General features: G+C 40.7%; 1 protein-coding gene across 1 annotated transcript in view; it reads left to right on the top strand.

Moving 5' to 3' along the window:
* Window positions 1-21927, top strand: part of PDE1C (phosphodiesterase 1C) — an 888281-nt gene that overhangs the window by 611405 nt on the left and 254949 nt on the right. Inside the window, exons 5-6 of the mRNA XM_063452062.1 lie at window positions 974-1156; window positions 5057-5123. Of these exons, the coding sequence (XP_063308132.1) occupies window positions 974-1156; window positions 5057-5123 (250 nt within the window). The remainder of the gene's footprint in view (window positions 1-973; window positions 1157-5056; window positions 5124-21927) is intronic.

The following is a 21927-nucleotide window of genomic DNA, read 5'->3' as shown; positions in this document are numbered from 1 at the left end:
CATATTACTCAAGAAGATTATACATTCACTTATGGTGTAATCCCATAGGATAAATGTGTGTGTTCAAACACAATTCTGTTCTGGATATTATAAGGGGGATTATACAATAAGTCTGAAAAAGCAATAGTTGACAGAACTGGCTAGATTCACAATCTTCCGCAATTTGAAATATTGGGGCTATGCTCAATCTGTTGGAAAGTAGGGGGAAAATGTTTTGATGGGATTTTTTGAGAAAATTGTCTAACTTGAAGATAGAAATATGTACATAGGATGAAGACAGAGATGGAAGTTATGCATTTTTATTAGGCTAATAAGGCTAATTATATGAACAGTAATCTCTAAACATGCAAGTTCTTAGAGGGACTTTTTTTTAAACATGTAACCACTACAGAATAGTATAGTGCTGTATATCTAGTTAATAGTCTCTTGGTGCCAACAGTTTTTTTATTTAAGTACTTAGAAGTAGTTTGACAAAAAGCAAGGTTCCACCCGTTCACTTCCACACTATCATTGTCAATTAATCGGCAGTGATAGCCTGAGAACACTGGGCTAACCTGTACCAAGAAAAAGCAGTTGAAATTATTTAACCTTTAAGGACCAAACTTCTGGAATAAAAGGGAATCATGACATGTCACACATGTCATGTGTCCTTAAGGGGTTAATGAGTCCCTCTGAGCAGTGGCACTAGTGGTAAAGTACTAGAAATGAGAACAACATGATTTGATGGTTGAAATGAAAATATTATTTCATGAGAAGTGCTTAGGTATATATTTTTATACATTGATTAAAGCAGATGATAAATGACAGTGCAGATGGTCTAGTCTTGCAAAGGTACATATTGAACATTAACTGCATTGAGAACAAATATAAAAAATGCATTTTCTAAATATTTGTTCTCACCAATACCAATACGGTGTGTTTTTCAATGAAAAATATTTGTAGAAAATAAATATTCTAATTTTGTTTTCTTTAGACGTTTACTTGATACTGAAGATGAGCTCAGTGACATCCAGTCAGATTCCGTACCCTCAGAAGTACGAGACTGGCTGGCCTCCACCTTCACGCGGCAAATGGGGATGATGCTGAAAAGAACAGAAGAAAAACCACGGTTTAGAAGCATTGTTCATGCAGTTCAAGCAGGGATATTTGTAGAAAGGTAAGACATTTGAAACAAAAATGTTGTAAAAAGTGGCCATGTTACCTACTGGAAGTTAAATATATATTGCAGTTTGTGTATGTAAGCAGTTAAAATAAGCTGAAAGGGATATATTTTAAATAGGTTTACAGGAGACCCCTTCATGAACCATTTAGACTCACTAATCAGCATGGACATACTCACCAGTAATTGTTGAAGTGCTGTGCAGAACCTCTGATTAACTAGAAGGTAATCTGTCTTTCTGTTACCCACACCAGGAGGGTTCAGTAATAAAAGAACACACACACACACACGTAACCTTATAAATTATTATGGTTATAATATATATATATATATATATATATATATATATATATATATATACACACACACAAACATCAGTATGATACACATATGTTAATAGACATATGCATACATAATACACATTCGGAGATTACACACGTATATACTGTATTTTTTTGCTCCATAAGACGCACTTTTTTCCCCTTCAAAAGTGAGGGGAAATGTCTGTGCATCTTATGGAGTGAATATGAAGCTTTACTTACCTGTCTTGTAGCGTGGGCCGGCTTCACAGCGCGCACCGCGGTACTGGAACTTCAATTTCAGGTTCCGGTTTCCGGCGGGACTGAAAGGAAGTGCGCACTCAGTGTGCACACTTCCTTTCAGTCCTGCCGAAAACCGGAACCTGAAATTGAACTTCCAGTACCGCGGTGCGCGCTGTGAAGCCGGCCCACGCTTCAAGACAAGTAAGTAATTGGGGGACACTATGGGGCACTATGAGGGGAGGGGGCACTATGGGACGAGGGGAGGGGGACACTATGGGACAAGGGGAGGGGAGGGGGACACTATGGGACGAGGGGAGGGGACACTATGGGACAAGGGGAGGGGGGACACTATGGGAGGGAAAGTGCACTATGGGACAAGGGGAGGGGGGGAGAACACTATGGGAAAGGGGGGAGAACACTATGGGAAAGGGGGAAGAACACTATGGGGTGAGCGGAGCGGGGAACACTATGGGATGAGAACACTATTGGACAAGGAGAGGAGGGGGTTAAAGAACACTATGGGACAGGGGAGGAGGGGTTGAAATCACTATGGGACAGAGGAAGGGGGGTTAAAATCACTATGGGACAGGGGAGGAGGGGTTGAAATCACTATGGGACAGAGGAAGGGGGGGTTCAAAATCACTATGGGACAGGGGAGGGGGGTTTAAAGATCACTATGGGACAGGGGAGAGGGGTTAAAGATCATTATGGAACAGGAGAGGGGAGTGGGTGGTAAGGAACACTATGGGACAGGGGAGAAAAAAAAATATTCTGAACAAACTTTCCCATAGTAAGAAACACTATGGGACCGTTTGTTAAGAATATTTTTTTTCTGGGTTTCCTCCTCTAAAAACTAGGTGCGTCTTATGGTGTGGTGCGTCTTATGGAGCGAAAAATATGGTAAATGTAACAAGGGTTTTACATTTTTCAAAGGGTTATTCACTAAATTTCTCATTTTAGAAAATCTAAATTGCGTAATTTATACCAAAATAGTGTATTTGAAAAATCCAAACTTCGCCATAGTGACAGCTTGACTATTGTAGCCTAATTTTTGGAATTTATTCACAAAAATGATTAGTTTAACCCTGCCCTTCTCTCAGTCTTTCATTCCCTGGTATCAAACTATATCCAACGCAGAGTGCACTCATAGAATTGAGGACTAAACAAAATAAGATTAATTTAAATTAGACCTACAGCAGCTATCAGTCAATGACTATTCAAGTTTTGGGGATGAAATGTTGGGTAAATAATTTTCAATCTTTTGTGTTTTTCCACTTGTATATCTGTCACAGTTGGCACAATTAACGTTAAGGCTGGTGTAAAAAAATTCCAGGGCTGCTTTTTATTCCCAGTCCGGCCCTGATCAAGTGTGTCACTAGCACACAGATCTAATTCTGAATATTTGATTAAGAGCCAACATTTTAAAGATATTTAAATTAAAATCTGTATATTTGCTAGCATTTTCACTAGTACAATCTATAGATGGGATTTATTTAAATTGAGATAAACTTGTGTGTACCATAACAGGTTCACTTTATATTTTCTCCACGGCAAGAGGAAAGCTTTCTTATATATCTGCATTCGTGTACTTTTCATGAGCTGGATTTATGTATTAATTAGAGTAAAATAACCAGAATATTATCATTTTCCCTTATGTGGTAATGTTTCAACCTTAGTTTGTTTTCGTTGGTGATGTTATCATTGCTTAGGGGAGAAAATTCAGTGGAAGAACAGGAAGGCATTTGAAACAGCATGAAACAGGGAGCTCTATGTATGCTTATCTAAAGATATTAGCTTTGAGCAGGTATTGTGCCAAATACAATATATCACTGCGCTCCCTGCTATCTTTTTCTAAAGGTTGAGTTGTGGGAAATGGCCAAAGGCAAATGTTTTAATTCAAAAGTTGTAACACAACAGAACTATTGAACTCAAAGTTAAACGAACACAAATCAATTTGCAAACAATACTGCAGCTTCCTTTATAATGATAACACGCATTAGCAGTACTAAATGGCACTGTGCTTTCAATGGTTTTCTATATATATATATATATATTTAAGTATATATAGAGGTAAGATAATATGCCTCTACACACGTTATCTACCTTTTATTGGAGAAGTTTATGTTGGATTTTGAATTTCAAGCAAAACAACACTCCTCATGTACCATCCTGAAAAAAGGTTACGAAAATAATGTGGTTAATAAACTAACATTACAGGGACACTCCAAATCCCAAATAATATTATTTTTATATTCAGTATTTAGTGCATATACCCCAATGAAAACATGCAAGCATTTAATTATGTATTGTTTCCCTAGTTCCCAAGGCCAGACTTCCTGTTTTTGTTCAATCACAGACTTTCCAGTGCCGCTCAGTGATAAATCTTTGCAAGGCAGCTGCTCCACTTAGCTAAACACCCAGGAAGTAATAGGACCGGTTGTCTGATTGACAGCTAGGGGGTTTAATTAGGTTAATTTATAAAAGTGCCAATTCCTGTAAAGAGAACACACTCTTTATACATAAAGCACTTCAGCAATCTGTAGCGGTCTGGGGTGTCCCTTAAAAAAAAAAAAAGACTTTACCCACAACTACCATTAAATAATTGGGGGTCACATGTGCCTTAACATCAGTCAACATCATCTGGATGGTGATATTGGAATCCTATGTACAGCATACAGATGACCAGTAACACTTAGTTCTAGTAACACTTGGTTTCAAGTCCCAGATATAAAAAAATAAAATAAAAACACAAACAATTACAATAGCTAAAAAAGAAACAAAATGTACAATAATAAATACAATTTTACTAGGCTAATGTTTGCTAGATAGGATACCTAGGGCAATAATATGTAAGTCATATTCTGCATCATCAAGTGTAATTGCCCCACACATCATTTCTTTCCAAGCATTCGTCATTCATCCTCAAATGCTAGTCATGCTTAAAGAAAAAATAAAGAGACTGATGTTCTTTTGTTTTAGGCATATGGCTCTGGAAATATCACCACCAGCAAACCCGTTTAGAGCACTCCACTCTGAGAGCTAAATCCGTTACCCTACTAATATGTTAATGGGGGTTAATGTCCGCAAATGGGGAGATACCTGAATGCAGCTAGGGAGAGGGACATGTATTGTTTAACTTCTCAAACTACTATTTGCCATTCAGCATACTTTCCCTCTAACGCTTCAGGTTTCTTTAAGCATAGTTCAATGTTTTTCCAATGTAAATATTTTTGTGTGTGTATAACCGGATAATGTCGTGCTATGTCATTTTCTAGATTACATAAGATATTCAAATATAATTAGCATGTGTAGCAGATAATGTATGAATAACAATCTGTATGATTCTCTTTGATAGGATGTACAGAAGAACATCAAATATGGTTGGACTAAGTTACCCTCCGGCTGTTATAGGTGTTCTAAAGGTAACGTAATGTTGCAATAACAATTATTTCTCCGAAGTATACATGAAAGAATATATGACTTTTCTTCCCAGAATGTAGCACTCATACATATAATGGCCTATGTGTGTGAAAAGCTTCTTACATCTAAATATTTTTTTTTACACTTAAACAAAATATCAAACATTTTCCTAGTGATTTCTTTTAGTAATGGAACTCATAACAAGTACTATAACATGCATTTAAACATAGCCCGCAAAGTGCATTCTGTATTACTTTTTAAATTCTCTATTGCACATTATTCATAGTACAGTCCAGTCATTGACAACATTATCATATAGATATACTTTCGTTCATGTATATTTTATCATGCTGGGTTAACTGTTCTTTAGGTTTGATGTCAACACTAATCCAGTAAATCATGATTATCTTCCACTTTACAAATGTTCTCTTGCAAAGAAATCTATTTTCTCATTACCAAACTGTTTGTAATGCAAATCAAACACTTATAAAAATATAATGCAGGCAATGCTTGAATTAATTAGATACATGTAGTTGCCATAAATGTGTCACAAAGGTGAAAAATATGTGTGAATGTATCTAACATAGCATCAAAGCCCTGCAGGAGGTACAGATTTTAGCTAATTACTGCTAGAGTTATTGTATACAAAACAAGCCAGAGTCATAACTAGAAACCACGGGGCCCCAGTGCGAAAATTGCCTTCCCCCTTTCTCCCACACACACATACAGAAACACATGTAGACACACACATAGACACACACATACAGGCACACATTCATGTAGACATACACATACATACAAACACACAAATACGTACAAACACACATACACACAGAGACCCATACATACAGACACATACATGGATACAAGTGATAAAGAATTGACAAGTGGCCGCTACCCATGTGAGTCGTCTAAGGAGTCTCATGATTACCAGGGATGCCGACTCGGCCTTTATTGACAATATGGCATGTGGCCATATTATCCGAGTAACCCCTAACCGTGTAACAGGACCAATGTGGTCCCAAGACAATGGCCGCCGCCACGATTGGGTGCAACTCAAATAAAGCTGAGGTCTCGGAGAAATTGGGCAGTGATTTGACTTCGATCGGCCATGGTCCCCAAAGCCATTGAACTCCTCAGATGGCTGCAAAACCTGGATTTGCTACTGCGGCATCCATCCACAGTGTAGGTGAAGTGTCAGAGGGGGGTGGTATGAACACGGCTCGTCCGTTCCAAGAGGTGAGAAAACCCCCCCACATGCGTAAATCAGAGGTCGCGTGGCCGTCTAACGTGATGCGTGAAGTGTCTGAGGTGAATTGTGGAAATAGGGATAGTAGATGGGAAATGAAGGATCTACCTTGTGGAATGATCCTGATGGCAAAATTGAGCGACCCCAGCAGTGACTGAAGTTCGTTCTGGGTGCAACAACCTTGTAGTAAGTAGTGTTCAATACTTGCCAGGGTACGCTCAAACATGTCCTGAGGGAGGCTAGCTTGCATGTGTACTGTGTCAAGTTGGATTCCCAAAAATTGCATGCTAGTGTCTGGACCCAACGTCTTGTGCGGGGAGACTGGGATAGTGAGGGATTCAAACAAAGTCAACATGTGTCTCAAACTACTTGGGGGATGAGTGTGGTTCTCAATTGTGAGGAAATCGTCCAGATAGTGAATAACCGAAAGACCTTTACACACATTAAGTAATATCCAACACAAAGCTTCTGCAAACGTGTCAAAAATATGTGGGCTACTTTAGAAGCCAAAAGTGAGACGGGTAAAGAAATAATACAACCCTGCCATTTAATGTCGTTAAGATGCCAAAGGGAAGGTTGCATGGGTAGTAACTTGAAGGCATTCACTACATCAGTTTTGCTTAGCCATGCCCCTGTGCCCGCTTCAAGGATGGCCCCAATGGCATGATCGATAGTGGCGTAGTGTAGTGAAAATTCCTCGGAGGGTATTTGTGAGTTTAGGCAGGGGACCGTGGAGGAATGTGGTGGAGATAAATCAATGATCAGTCTAGGTTTGAGTGAAGTATTCCCCGTGACAACCCCAATGGGGTTGGTTCTCCAAGATGTGAAGGGTGGTGAAAAGAATGGTCCCAACAAAAACCCTTGTTTCACCTCGGTCATGATAAGTGTATATACCAACTGTGGATCATCTAATGTGGATTGTAGGTTGTCATTTCAGTGTGCCGGTAGGTAAATGTACCAGCCCGGTGTGAAATGCCTCAGTCAGTCCCGTGATAAGGTAGTCACTGAAATGGCGTGATGGGTGTTGTTGTAACAGTGTGGTTAATAATGTGAGGTTCACGCACGTGAGATATGGTTTGGGAAATGCATTATTTGGGCACATCGTTTTGGAATGGGCCCTAAAACAGTGGGGACATACATGCATCAACCTGCAAGAGCTGAAACCACAATTACCCGCATTAAAATTGTTGCAAACTTGGGATTTGCCTAGAAATACAATATCCCTACCCAGTTTGTCTTGCAATCCTCTAGCAGGTCTGGAGGTTAGAAGCAGCTTGGTTTTGTTCAATTTCTGCCGTGTTTGGGCAGAAATTGGTGCTATGTGCTGCAGATGCACACACTGCACAAGCTGGGGGCCTTAGGCCTGCAAAGTGCCTGCAACTCAGTGTCCAATTTGCTCCAATTTATGCTTAAATTGAACTGAGTCAGAGCCGCAGCCACCTTTGCAGAGAAGGAACGGTGGTAATCGTAAAAAGCGGTGCCACCGTATTTGTGCCCCAGATCCACCATCTTGTGCATGTATGCATCCAACTCCGCTCTTTTCTCTGGGTAAATTGAGCAGTAGACATTCCTATAAATCCCAAACCTGAGTACACATTCAGGGATGGACAATTTTTTGTTCAGCTGAGGGTCTCTAGCCCTTAGTACTACTGAAATATCCCTGTATGCAAAGGTCCTGTTCTCTAGGACATCCTGGGAGGCAATTAGCAATGAAACCAGGTTAACATCCTTGCCTTCCAGAATGTCCTTTTTTAGGTGAGATGGGACCATATGCGAGGGATTAATCGATTTGATAACCGCAATAGATTAAAAGGAATTACCGGGCCTAATATCAGTGGGAGGGTGACTGATAGTATTAGCAGTGGTCTGATTAGCACCGCCAGCTTCCAATTTATACAGCCTGTCGCTAATAGTGCCAATGGATGCCATAAGTGAAGTCATCATAGTGTGGAAAGCTGGTAATTGGGTCCCACTAGGGTCTTCCCCTGCATCGGAGTTGTCAGTAGTAGTGTTCAATAATCTGAACAACTCCGCCTTCCTAGCAGTAGCTGGGAAAGGGATGCAGCGTCTTCTGAGTTCTGCAGTGAGACGAGGGATGGTCCAAGATCTTAGGGACGAAGGACTATTCACATCTGTTGCAGGAACAGGGCTACCAGGCATAGCGGGTGTGCTAGGTAGTGAGAGTTCCTCAGGGATATCAGGAGTTAGCGACATAACTGAAAAATATAAAGTAGCTTAATCAATCACCCTGTAATGAATTGGGTGGGTACTGGTGAGGCTAGCTAGATACCAAGCGGTGAAACAATTATACTTAGTGAGAGTGGCAGATGAGTCCCTGCTAATTGCCAAGCGGCTTGAGAGGCACTACCTATGCGTGGGCCAGAGGGGAAAGTATGAGGCCACCGAACGTTGTGGCGGGGTGTTGGCCTCTCGGTGGCATAGGATGGGAGTGACAGGTGAGGCCCTCTCTATGCGACAGTGCGAGGCTGCTAGCTATGGGGGCGTATACCGAGGGGCGTATACCTCCGAGTATGAGGATGAGGGTGTTGGCCTCGCAGGACCACTAGCCTATGGATTAAGATCAGAAAATTATTCCTAGTTGGGCTACACAACCTACCCAAGTGCCACTCTAAAACTAGAAAAGTACTGGGATCTGGCATAGTACCTGATATGTGGGTCAGGATGAGTTGTCAATGTTGAGATAAATAGCGGTCGTAATAGTATCGTAATGTGACCTATGGACATGAAAATTAATATATAAGCGTCTGTGCATTCGGTATTAGCTGGCTTTCGTAGGCCCGAAATCAAATGAACCTACCAGACACTATGCAGAGGGTAGTAATGAAACAGAGGATGATGACGGTTTTCCCATGCTTGTGAAAGCTACCGTCTGTAATTCAGGAACCTAGAAGCGTAAATTACATGCTTACTAATTTAACATGTATAACTCGTACTAAAAGCATAATTTATAATAATCAAATTTCCACCAACCTAGAAAACCACAATTTGACACAAATGTCAGTTATCACAATTTTTTTAATCCGTAAGTATGCAATACTAGGTGTGGACCTGTGGAAAAAGTACAGGCAATATAAGTTTCTAACATTCAGATACACCAACTATATATTAACCCCTAAGTGGAATTTTTGGATTACTGTAGTATCATATGTAACCAGCAGGGGGCGAAGTATAATAAACCTAGGTGAAAATTCGTCCCTATGTCGTGAGTTTTGGCCATAATTACAGAAAGGAAAATGAACAGTTGAATCATACGAAATGAGTGTCGTTCGAAAACTGAAAAATATATATACAGTAAAAATGCACGAACGGTCGCGTTGGTATAAATACACTAAGTGAAACATGCGAAGCATAGGTGGATATGTGTACGAGAATTAGCCGAACGGCTTGAGTGGTTGAAATACATGAAAGAAAAACCCCCGTCGTGAAAGGTAGCAATGTTTGCAGCTGTTGCTTTACGGTGGGGCCAAGCTTACGGTTAAATCCGGTGTTGGAGCTGAGAACAGTCTGCGTGGACACCAGCGACGTGTGGCAGAGGCAGGGAAGCACCGGACTAGGAGACTACGAGCAAAAAAAAGGTAAGGGATCCAAGATGGCATTCTGAACCGGAAGTAAACGTTTCAGACTCGCCAGACCAACAGCGGTAAGGTGAGAGTGGATTGGCAGCCCTTTTAAAGGGGATTCAAGCCCCTCCCACAACTACAGGCTAAGCCTTCAAATATATGTTTCCTTATACAGAAGTATTATTTTAATTTAAATTTATTCTGGTGTATTACTACGAAATTTTCAAGTTACATTCTTAAATACACCAGTCATTCTCAATCTAGGTCTGTGATTTTCAAACAGCGTGTCATAGCAAAGTATGCCATGAAAACACTGATAGGATTATTGCAGGTTAAATAAGTGGCAAAACTTATGTAAAGAGGGCCCTGGTGCAAGAATTCTTTGAGCAAGGGGAAGGTAGATCGCCATCAGTTGTACAAATTCCACATGCAATGCCTGTTAGAGCCGCTGGCATACCTTTATGGCCAGGGCACTTGGGTGACTGACAGAAGCGGAGCGCTGTGCTGCTCTTTATTGTTTTAACTAGGAAACCCATCTGCTGATATCAGTGGTTGTATTAGCAGATATCTTCCTTAGTGTTAAGGTTACAGTTAGAGGTAGGGGCAGTGTTAGGGTAAGGTAACAGTAATTGATAGGTTATGGTTAATGCTGTTTCATAGTTAGGGATAGTATAGGGTTAAGGTAACGTAATGTTCTGTTATTATACATATAGGATATTATAGGAACACTATAGGGTCAGGAACACAAACATGTATTCCTGACCCTATAGTGTTAAAAACACCATTTAGGTGGCATTCCTCCCTTCAAAGGTAAGAAAGCTTACCTTATTTCCAGCTCAAAGCGGGTCCACCAACGCTGGATCCACCCCCATCCTCGTTCTGCCTCCTTGCTGACATCATCAGAATTTAGTATTTCAGCCAATCCAATACTTTCCCACGGGGAAGCATTGGATTGGGTAAAATTGGCATTGGAGGTGGAATGGAAGTGGGACCAAACACAGGTTTGGTGACTATAATGTCCCTTTCTGTCCTTTAAAAACAATTTATAATATATGGGGCACTCAATGAGAAACTCTGAAATTACTGTCGGACAAACACATACCAAAAATTCTGTTTTGGTTCAGTACTTTGACATTTGCCTCCATCCTTAAGGTGTTAAATAAATTTCCCATGCTATTGGCAAAATGTATTTTGCTCATTTGTATTTGGAAGCAATTACAAACACTAAGATTGCATGTGGGCACTAATCTTACATATAGTAAATACAGTTGCCAACCTAAAATCTAGCATCTGTGTTTCAAAAGAATTTGATTGCTAATACTACAGTCTGCAAATATACCTACTTGCCACATGTGTTCTTTAGGAACCCTGCTCCAATTAATTATTTAAGGTTCCAGTGCAAAATTTGATTAATGGTCCCTTTGCTCAAGGTAGGGGACCAGCTTTAGAGTGCTGATGTTAGTTAAATAGTTACTCCAACCATCATAACCACTTCAGCCATCTTCAGTGGATATGATGGTAGGAGTACCCTAGTGCCATTCCTCGGCAATCGTAATGCTGTTTTACCTGGTCCTGCCAGATGCTGGGACTCTGAAGAAGGGTTTAAGACATAGAGCTTCTGTAGAAACTCTTTATATATTCCAGGCACCATGACCACCTGAAATCCCTAAAATGACCATGGTACCTTGAGAAAAAAAAAGAAAGAAACCCCCCTCCCCCCCAAAAAAAATAATATAGCATAATAATGCAACACAAAACAAAGGTGTGTACACCTTATTAGTCAAAGATTAAACCAAAAACTGCATTTGCTGTGCTTGCGTTAAATGTCTTATCTGAGAATGTAAAATTATTATTTTTGAAACTTTGACGACAGCCATCATATTGCCATACCATGCCTTGTCATTTATCAGTAGTAAGTCATGCACGAACATAAAGGAAAATTGGTACATTTTCATTCCATTGATTGAAGTGACTCCTGGGAATTTGGACGTAACCCTTGACAGATACTAAGCATAGTGTGAAACTTGTAATTTAAAGATTTGAATATTTAACTGGGTGTTGGAACATTTAGAGATAGTTATGCATTAATATATACAGATTGAAGACAGATGATCATTAGTTGTCAGAAATGAATAAAGGCTGGCTCCAGGTCCCTGGCTAATAGTTACACATCAGTTTTCAAGAAAACCTTTCTATTAGCAATATATTTTTCATTATTTTTTCAGAAAACTTAATTTAGTGAATTACTTGAAGAGATGTTTTATTTTACTTGTATTTAATGTTGCAGTAGTAGAGTATATAGGTAGTTTAATATTTTATAACATTCTGCAAATCAGTGGACTTAAGACATATCCTGTAATGTTGATACTAATGGATTAATGTAGTGTAGCTGAGCTTGAAAAGAAAGAGAGGAAACAGCATGTTCTGAAACTGAGCCTTGGAAAATAAAGACTACTTGTGAAAACAATTTTAACACACAGTTGGTATAGAAAACTGGTGGGATGGAAAAAAAAAGACACAAAAACAGTATAGAGGTATTTGAAATGCAGCCTTCAAAAATGTAATGTTTAAACTCATTTTAGTTGTGTCTGTATTTGTAATATATATATATATTTTTTATAAATAACAACTTTAGAATACATAAATCAATATGCAGTCATTTTTAGGAATGGTCATGTGTAAAGTTGCAACAGAATTATCCCAAAAAAATGTACCAGAAGACTTTAGTTTGTTTATGCCACTATAGAAGGAACCTATATCCTTTGCATATCAGACTGATCCCACCCACAAGGATAGGCTAGAACCAAAATGCTGCAGCAAATCCCGACAATCCCTTCAGTTTTCATTGTGCCTTACCCAGACATCCAACCAATAAGGAAGGTGGCTGCACCAGCTACTGTCCCCCGCTACCCCCCCCCAAACATGTATGAACAACTTGACACACTGATACATGCACTGGCACACACACACACACTCAGATACAAACTGATACAGAGATACACACTGACACAGACACTCAGATACACACAACAAATATATTCCAAAACAATATATTCACAATTCACATTGTGCATCAAAAGTGTAGAAGGCTGCTGTGGTTCATCATTATCAAAATGTAACAAAACCAGGAGGTAACACAATGTGCAGCTTAGTAGATAAGGCCCACTCGTGGGACCACACTTTTATTAAAAGAGCAAACAAAAGATAAATGTTTTGGGACCTCCTCAGTATACAAATGACCTTCAAATACACATAGTGGCACATACACACATAAAGACACACTGACATACAGATGCACACTGGAACATACACACAGATACACATACACTGGCCAGGGCCATTTTTAATGCTGTGCAAGAGGGGCAACTGTCCCGGACCCAGTCACACCTAGGAGGCCCAAAGAAGTTGCACCTTGAATACGCCAGTCGCCGTGTGATGAGGTCTGCGCCTCCTAGCTAACGCAGATTTGCATTGGAGGGAGAAGGGGGAGCGTGGACTGGTAGAGATCCCGACTCCTAACAGCCTCAGCCAGCCACTGGACCTCAGGGAAGTCATCGTCTAGCACCCAAAAGGTAGGAAACAGGAGGGTGACTAAAAAGTTATATTTTCCATGTGTGTCTGTTTGTGTGTGTATATATGTCTGTATGTGTATCAGTCTGTGTGTGTGTATCTGACTGTATGTGTATCTGTGTGTGTATCTGTCTGTATGTGTATATGTGTTTCCGTGTGTGTATCTGTCTGTATGTGTACATGTGTTTCTGTGTGTGTATCTGTCTGTATGTGTATATGCATGTGTGTCTGTGAATCTGAGTGTGCATCTTTCTATATGTGTATCTATGTGTGTGTCTGTCTGTATGTGTATATGCATGTGTGTCTGTGTATCTGTGTGTGTCTGTCTATATGTGTATCTGTTTGCTTATCTGTCTGTATGTGTATATGTGTGTGTATCTGTCTGTATGTGTATCTGTGTGTCTCTATGTGTGTTTATGTGTGTGTATCTGTCTGTATGTGTATATGAATGTGTGTCTGTGTATCTGTCTACATGTGTATCTGTGTGTCTGTATGTGTCTCAGTCTGTATGTGTATCTGTCTGTATGTGTGTCAGTATGTGCCCCTCGGAATCTGTGTAGGTCAATGTTTGCATCTATATGAGTGCCATCCTGTGTATCTGAATGTTTGTCATTAAGTGTGTCTGTGTACTCGCAAGTGTGTCAATGTGTCTGTATGTGTATCTCTTGGTATGTGTGTCTGTGTATCTGCATGTGTATCAGTGTGTGCCCCTGTGTATCTGTGTGTGTCTGTGTAACTGCATGTGTGTCCATTTATATATATATGTGTGTGTTATTGTGTATAACTGCATATATGTCAGAGTGCATTTGTCTGTTTATCTTTATGCGTGTTAGTGTGTGTCTGTATGTGTGCCAGTGTGTATCTGTGTATGCACCTGTGTGTCTGTCTATCTGTTTGTGTATGTCTGTGTATTTGGATGTCTGTATCTTTGTATGTCTGAGCCTGTGTATGTGTGTATCTGTATTTGTATCAGTGTTTGCATCTGTATGTGTGTCAGTGTCTGTATTTTCTCTATGTGAAAAAAAAAGTGTAGCACAGTCTACGATCTATGTGTGTGTGTGTTTTCTTTATGTGTGTCTTTGGGTGGAATATGTGTTTGCATGCTAGAAACTGGGAGTGAGGGAACCAGGGGGGCCCAAGCAAATGTTGCCAATGGTCCAATCTACAATAAAGATGGCCCTGAAACATGCACTCAGATACACACTGACATAAACACACTGATACATACACTGACACACACACACACACACACACACTCAGATACACACTAACACACAGATACACACACTGGTACATACACTCAGATACACACACTGATATACAGATTTACACTGGCACATACACATACTGTCATAAACACAGATACAGATACAAACACAATCTGAATCACACACACATACATGTCATACTTTATATATTTGGCTTGCTTGGGGTTCTGGTCCTGACAGAGACTGATGGGAGTGAACATGCAGCAGCAGCTCACTCCAGCCTCTCCTCTGCCCCTATGCTGCTGTGTGCACCGCCGCTGCCTCCAACCTACTCTCTCCATTCCTCCCAGGTGGCTCTCTGTGAAATGGGAAGACGTGGCAGGCTGTCACTTCCTCCCTGCCAGCTGATATTACAGTAGCCTGGCCGGCTGTAAAAGGGTCGTCACCCGACCGGGCCCCTTTTTAGTTACTATTATCAGGCGGGATCCGCAGATCATGTACAATATCCTAGAAATCACACATTGTTTGTCAGATTGTGTGTGTGATTTCCGGGATATTGTATAGGATTAGTTGGTGTCTCCGAGAGACTTGGGATGTCTGCTCATCTGTCAAGTGTAGCTGATACTTCTCTTATGTTGCCATAACATTTTCATAGAAAATATAGTTGCTTGCATGAAACAGCTTCTATAATGCCTCAAACCTCTGTCCTGAAATTCCCTTTCCTATCAGTCGAAAAGTACATGCAAACACCTATAAAGTGGTATTGTGTCAAGTGGAGCATCACTGGAACATTTGGATGGGGAATTTATTTTTTAGCTTTGCAAAGCAGGGTGAAATAAAAAGCCTTCCCATATACAAAAACTACTTGGTTGGTGTCACGTATTCATCCGCTTATACAAACGTGGTTAATGGCATTTACTGTCCACACAGGAAAAGTTGTACCGAGCAGCAACCAAATCCACAGAAGGGTTAATGCTGAGCAGCAATTATGCAAATGGAAACCTGGTAACTACCTTTAGGGTCAAAGGCTGGTTACAGCCTATCAGATCTAGAGGAGGGGTATTTAGGCCCAATTCTCATCCTGCTCAGTGCCCTGTCGTGGTTTCCCTTGTGGGTGTCCGAGAGCGCGTTATTGATTTTGGTTATTCTGGTTATTTGACTTTGGCATTGTTTTTGACTTCCCTGTTTTCTGGCATCACTGACTCCTGGCTTTTCCTTATCGTTGTGTCTCTTTCTGTATCCCTTGACCTCGGCTATTCCTGACTATTCTTTGGTACGTTAGTCCGGCCATTCTAAGGTCCGGTAAATGTTACCTATCAGTCCTCTGTGTTACACAATTCTACGTGCTGGATCATTCTGTAATCTTGACAGTTGGGAAGTTATTAATCTTGTTGCATATAGTGCTATGATAGTTTCTGTCAGACCTTCCGGCATTCGCTAACCGTGGACTTCCGGGTTCTCGGAGCGCGGCCACTCCCCCTCCTATGACGTGGTCGTTCCCAGGGTTCATAGAGAGTCCGCGTCAACACCACAGTGCTTGATCAACTCGAAAGCTCCCGCGAACTTCAAACTGAATATTTACTTCTACTGTGTATCGGACCCGGACTGTTTAATCATTTACCCTCCTTCTCCTCTCCTACGACCTCGGACTGTTTTTGGATATTCTCTTGCCTGTTGCAACCTCGATTCTCTGTGGAACCTCCATCACCAATTTGGATTATCACTCCTTCATAAGTTAAGTAAACCAGATTGGCTCAAACTTAATATATAACCATCCTAAATCTAAGTGGTTCGCTATCTGCTCCACATCAACTCATAATCTTGTTTCCAACACCTACTTATTAATTATCTGCATCCTAATTTGGAACTTCTCGCTGGTTGTGTTAAATTTACCTTATCCTAAAACAACTTCAAACACCGCTGCTGGTTATAACCTGCCAGGAATTAAAGAGACAGTTCAATTTGATTATCTTTTTTATTTAAAGTAATAAACATTATCAAACTCAGAAATCTGCAGTTGTTTCCATCTTATCAACAATTGAGCGTTACAGATTGATCAAGCCTAATTAATGGATACAGCAGATCTCACTTCTGAAATCACCAGATTAAACCAAAGGGTGGATACTCTTACTCAAGGCATGCAAGATCTACAGATCACCAATGAAAGAATCCTTACTTATGTAAGGGACTTGCAAACCCATACTCCTCACACAGTTACACACTCGGCTAGTGACCCTGCTGTCTCCAACCCCGAAAAATTCTCTGGAGACAGGTCCCAATACCGAGAGTTCATCAATTCCTGCAAGTTGTTGATTGCATTAAAACCCCGATCATATCCCACAGAAAGATCTAAAGTTTGTTCTGTTATTTCATTTTTGAGAGGTGAACCCATGGCCTGGGCTCATTCCTTTCTTGAGAATGATGATCCCATATTGGATTCTCTGGATGAATTCTTTGAAGCAATGTCTCTCCTTTACGAAGACCCAAACAAACAAGCGACTGCAGATTTAACCATTAGAACACTGCAGCAAAGAAACCGGCCTGTTGAAGATTACATTGCTGAATTCAAACGATGGGCACCTGAAACTCAGTGGAATGACATAACTCTACGTAACCAGTTCCGTATTGGGTTATCTGAAGCTGTCAAAGATGAGCTCTCCAGAACTGAACTACCTACTACACTAAATACACTTATTCAACTGTCAATCAGTATCGACAGAAGACTTAGGGAAAGAAAAGCTGAGAAATCACTCACTAGCTCTCTATGGAAAAAACCCTTCACCTCTTCAAAGGCACCGGAGAAACCTATAACTCCCGCTGAACCTATGGAAATAGGGGTTGTGAGAAGTCCTCTTACTCCAGAAGAGAGAACCAGAAGAAGACAACTGAACCTCTGCATGTACTGTGCTTCGCAAGAACATGTGGTCCCAGACTGTCCCCTATTGAAACGTCCAAGAGGCGGTAAGCATGGTTCTACCACGACTATAATGAGTGTACTTCCTTCTAAACCAACCTCTCATTTCTCCTCTGTCTCTCTCATATTACAGTGGGACAAAGAAAGAATTACGACTAAGGCCATTATTGATTCCGGTGCTAATGGGGTGTTCCTGGACTCATCCTTTGTTACAAAAAATAAAATTCCTTGTGTTCAAAAACGTAATTCCGTCTCTGTCAGAGTTATTGATGGCTCCTTAATCTCCTCGGGGCCCATTCGCCTTGAAACTGTCCCTTTAAGGACTACTACTAATTATGTCCATTCTGAATTTCTTGTATTTGATGTCATAAATTCTCCTCTTTATCCTATAATATTAGGGATAGACTGGTTACGGACTCACAACCCACTTATTACCTGGGCTCCTTTCTCTCTCACGTTTAACTCTGCATATTGCCAGAAAACATGTCTACAACACATCCCCATTTTGCATGTTACTAAGGAATCCACTATACCTTCCAGCTATTCGGAGTTCGCTGATGTGTTCAGTAAAAAGGAAGCAGAGACACTTCCTCCTCATCGACCCTATGATTGTCCGATTGACCTTGTTCCTGGTGCTCCTATTCCTTTTGGACATATTTATCCCCTCTCTGAATCAGAGCTAAAAACCCTCAAGGAATACCTAGATGAAAACCTCCGGAAGGGGTTCATTAGACCTTCCTGTTCACCAGCCGCTTCCAGCATGTTTTTTGTGAGAAACAAGGACCAGACTATACGCCCCATCATCGATTACAGGTCTTTAAATAAAATAACTATTAAGAATCGTTACCCTCTTCCCCTGATCAATGAGTTGATTGAAAGATTAAGAACAGCTACCATCTACACTAAACTTGACCTTCGTGGGGCATATAACCTTGTTAGAATCAAGGCCAATGATGAATGGAAAACGGCGTTCAGAACCCGATATGGTCTTTACGAATATCTTGTCATGCCCTTCGGGCTATGTAACGCCCCTGCAACCTTTCAGCATTTCATCAACGATATCTTCCGTGATCTCCTAGACGTTTGTGTCATCATTTACTTAGATGATATTCTCATCTACTCCAACAACCTTGAAGAACACAGAAAACACGTGAGATGGGTATTATCCAGATTAAGAACACACAAATTATACGCAAAACCAGAAAAATGTATATTTGAAGTCAATGAAATCACTTTTTTGGGATATGTCATCTCCCCTCATTCAATAAGTATGGATACCTCCAAAATAGATTGCATTGTCAACTGGTCTACTCCTACTAATACTAAAGACTTACAACGTTTTTTGGGATTTGCCAACTTCTATAGGAAGTTCATTAAAAATTACTCTAAGGTTGCTCATCCCCTCAACCTGCTCAATAGCAGTAAACGGTCCTTTGCTTGGAACGAAGAGGCTCAAGCAGCCTTTGATGAATTAAAACGGAGATTCACAAGTGCTCCCATTCTTCAACTACCTAATCCTGCTTTTCTCTACGTCATGGAAACGGATGCTTCTGATACAGCTATCGGGGCTGTCCTCTCTCAACACCAAACGCCTCAAGATCCTCTCCATCCAGTAGCTTTTTTTTCACGATCTTTGTCTCCTGCTGAACGAAATTATCCTGTAGGAGAAAAAGAATTATTAAGTATTAAAGCTGCATTCGAAAACTGGCGTCACATACTTGAAGACACACGCACTCCTGTAATTGTTTATACCGACCACAGGAACCTTGAATATCTTCATTCCAACAAAACACTCTCTGCCAGACAAGTACGCTGGAATCTTTTCTTTTCCCGTTTCAATTTTCAAATCATCTACAGACCTGGATCCAGAAATAAAAAGGCAGATGCCCTGTCCAGAATCCACCAAGATCTTCCTGTAAACGAAACTCAACCTCCTAAAATCATAGGTATTATTTCGTCATTAACTGATGATATTAAACATCTTAAAGAAGAAGATCTTGAACTTCCCAAACAAGACAATCTATCAAAAAAGGACGGGTTGTACTACTTCAAAGACAGGTTATACATTCCTCCCTTGCTTAGGAATAAAATACTCTCCTTGATTCATGATTCCCCTCTGGCTGGTCATCCTGGTACAAGAAAAACACTGGAGCTGTCTAAAAGATATTACTGGTGGCCTCGCCAGGACAGAACCATAGAATCTTATGTCAAAAACTGCCCAACCTGTCTGAGATCAAAATCTGACCATCATCCACCATTCGGTCAATTACTGAGCCTACCTGTTCCAGAAAGACCTTGGCAGTCCATCTCAATGGATTTCTTGGTAGAACTCCCTCCTTCGCAACATCATACCACCATTCTGGTGGTGGTAGACCGTTTCACCAAGATGTCCCATTTTATTCCTTTAAAGAAATTACCCTCTTCATCTGAACTTGCAAAAGTATTCATCAACAACATCGTGAAACTCCATGGTCTTCCTGAAGAAATCATATCAGACAGAGGAACACAGTTCACCTCCAAATTCTGGAATGAGATGTGTTCCTCCCTCAACATTCAACGTAAACTATCTTCAGCCTATCATCCTCAAACCAACGGACAAACAGAGAGAGTTAACCAATGTCTTGAACAATACTTGCGGTGTTATTGCTCTCATTTACAAGATGATTGGATCACGTGGTTACCAATGGCAGAGTTCTCATACAACAACTCGGTACACACTAGTAGCAAAATGACTCCATTTTTCTCAAATTTTGGATTCCATCCTTCTTCATTCCCCGATCAAGGACTTCCTTCTTCTAATCCATACGTCTCCAACCATAACTCGTTCATGTCTGCCCTCTTCCTCAGGTTACGTGATAACCTTAAAAATGCATCATCTGCTCAGAAAAAGTTTTTCGATACTGGTAGACGACCTTCCCCTACTTACAAGGTGGGTGATCTAGTATGGCTCTCTTCAAAAAACATTGTTACCAACCGTCCCTCAAAGAAACTAAGTTCACTCTTCCTTGGCCCTTTTCGTATATTGTCACTCATCAACGAAAACGTGGTTAGATTGAAACTTCCACCTACCATGAAACTGCATCCAGTATTCCATGTGTCGTTGCTTAAACCACACCACTCCGACCCTTTCATGAGGGATGTTCATACCACTCCTGATCCCATTCTGGTACAAGGTGAAGAGGAATACGAGGTTCAGAGGATTCTCGACTCACGAATCCATCGTGGTTCCTTACAATATCTTGTCCGGTGGAAGGGCTACGGAGTTGACGAAGACTCATGGGTGTCGTCCTCCGCGGTGCATGCTCGTCGACTTATCAACGCGTACCATGCTCGCTACCCATCCAGACCTCGTTGACAGCATCCGGTGGCTGCTTCTTATGAAGGGGGTTCTGTCAGACCTTCCGGCATTCGCTAACCGTGGACTTCCGGGTTCTCGGAGCGCGGCCACTCCCCCTCCTATGACGTGGTCGTTCCCAGGGTTCATAGAGAGTCCGCGTCAACACCACAGTGCTTGATCAACTCGAAAGCTCCCGCGAACTTCAAACTGAATATTTACTTCTACTGTGTATCGGACCCGGACTGTTTAATCATTTACCCTCCTTCTCCTCTCCTACGACCTCGGACTGTTTTTGGATATTCTCTTGCCTGTTGCAACCTCGATTCTCTGTGGAACCTCCATCACCAATTTGGATTATCACTCCTTCATAAGTTAAGTAAACCAGATTGGCTCAAACTTAATATATAACCATCCTAAATCTAAGTGGTTCGCTATCTGCTCCACATCAACTCATAATCTTGTTTCCAACACCTACTTATTAATTATCTGCATCCTAATTTGGAACTTCTCGCTGGTTGTGTTAAATTTACCTTATCCTAAAACAACTTCAAACACCGCTGCTGGTTATAACCTGCCAGGAATTAAAGAGACAGTTCAATTTGATTATCTTTTTTATTTAAAGTAATAAACATTATCAAACTCAGAAATCTGCAGTTGTTTCCATCTTATCAACAATTGAGCGTTACAGTTTCATATGGTGCTTGGAATGTTTCTTAAGGTATTTTCATGTATATAACAACATACACTTGCATTTTTCAAGATGTTTTCAAGATGTGGCAAGAGCAAAATCGTGTTCATATATAATTAAAGATGTGCCAGAATGCCAGTACTTCATGGTAAAATAAATTAACTTCAGTCAATAATCCAGAGTAATGATTTAATACATTTTCTTGAAAAAAAAAACAAAGAAAACCACGTTAAGGAGAAACTTTTCATGTTTTGTTCAG

This window comes from Pelobates fuscus, chromosome 4 (genome assembly GCF_036172605.1).
Source record: "Pelobates fuscus isolate aPelFus1 chromosome 4, aPelFus1.pri, whole genome shotgun sequence".
Lineage (NCBI taxonomy): Eukaryota > Metazoa > Chordata > Amphibia > Anura > Pelobatidae > Pelobates > Pelobates fuscus.
The sequence above is the reverse complement of the archived record's forward strand: the minus strand, read 5'-3'. Positions and strand labels throughout refer to the sequence as shown.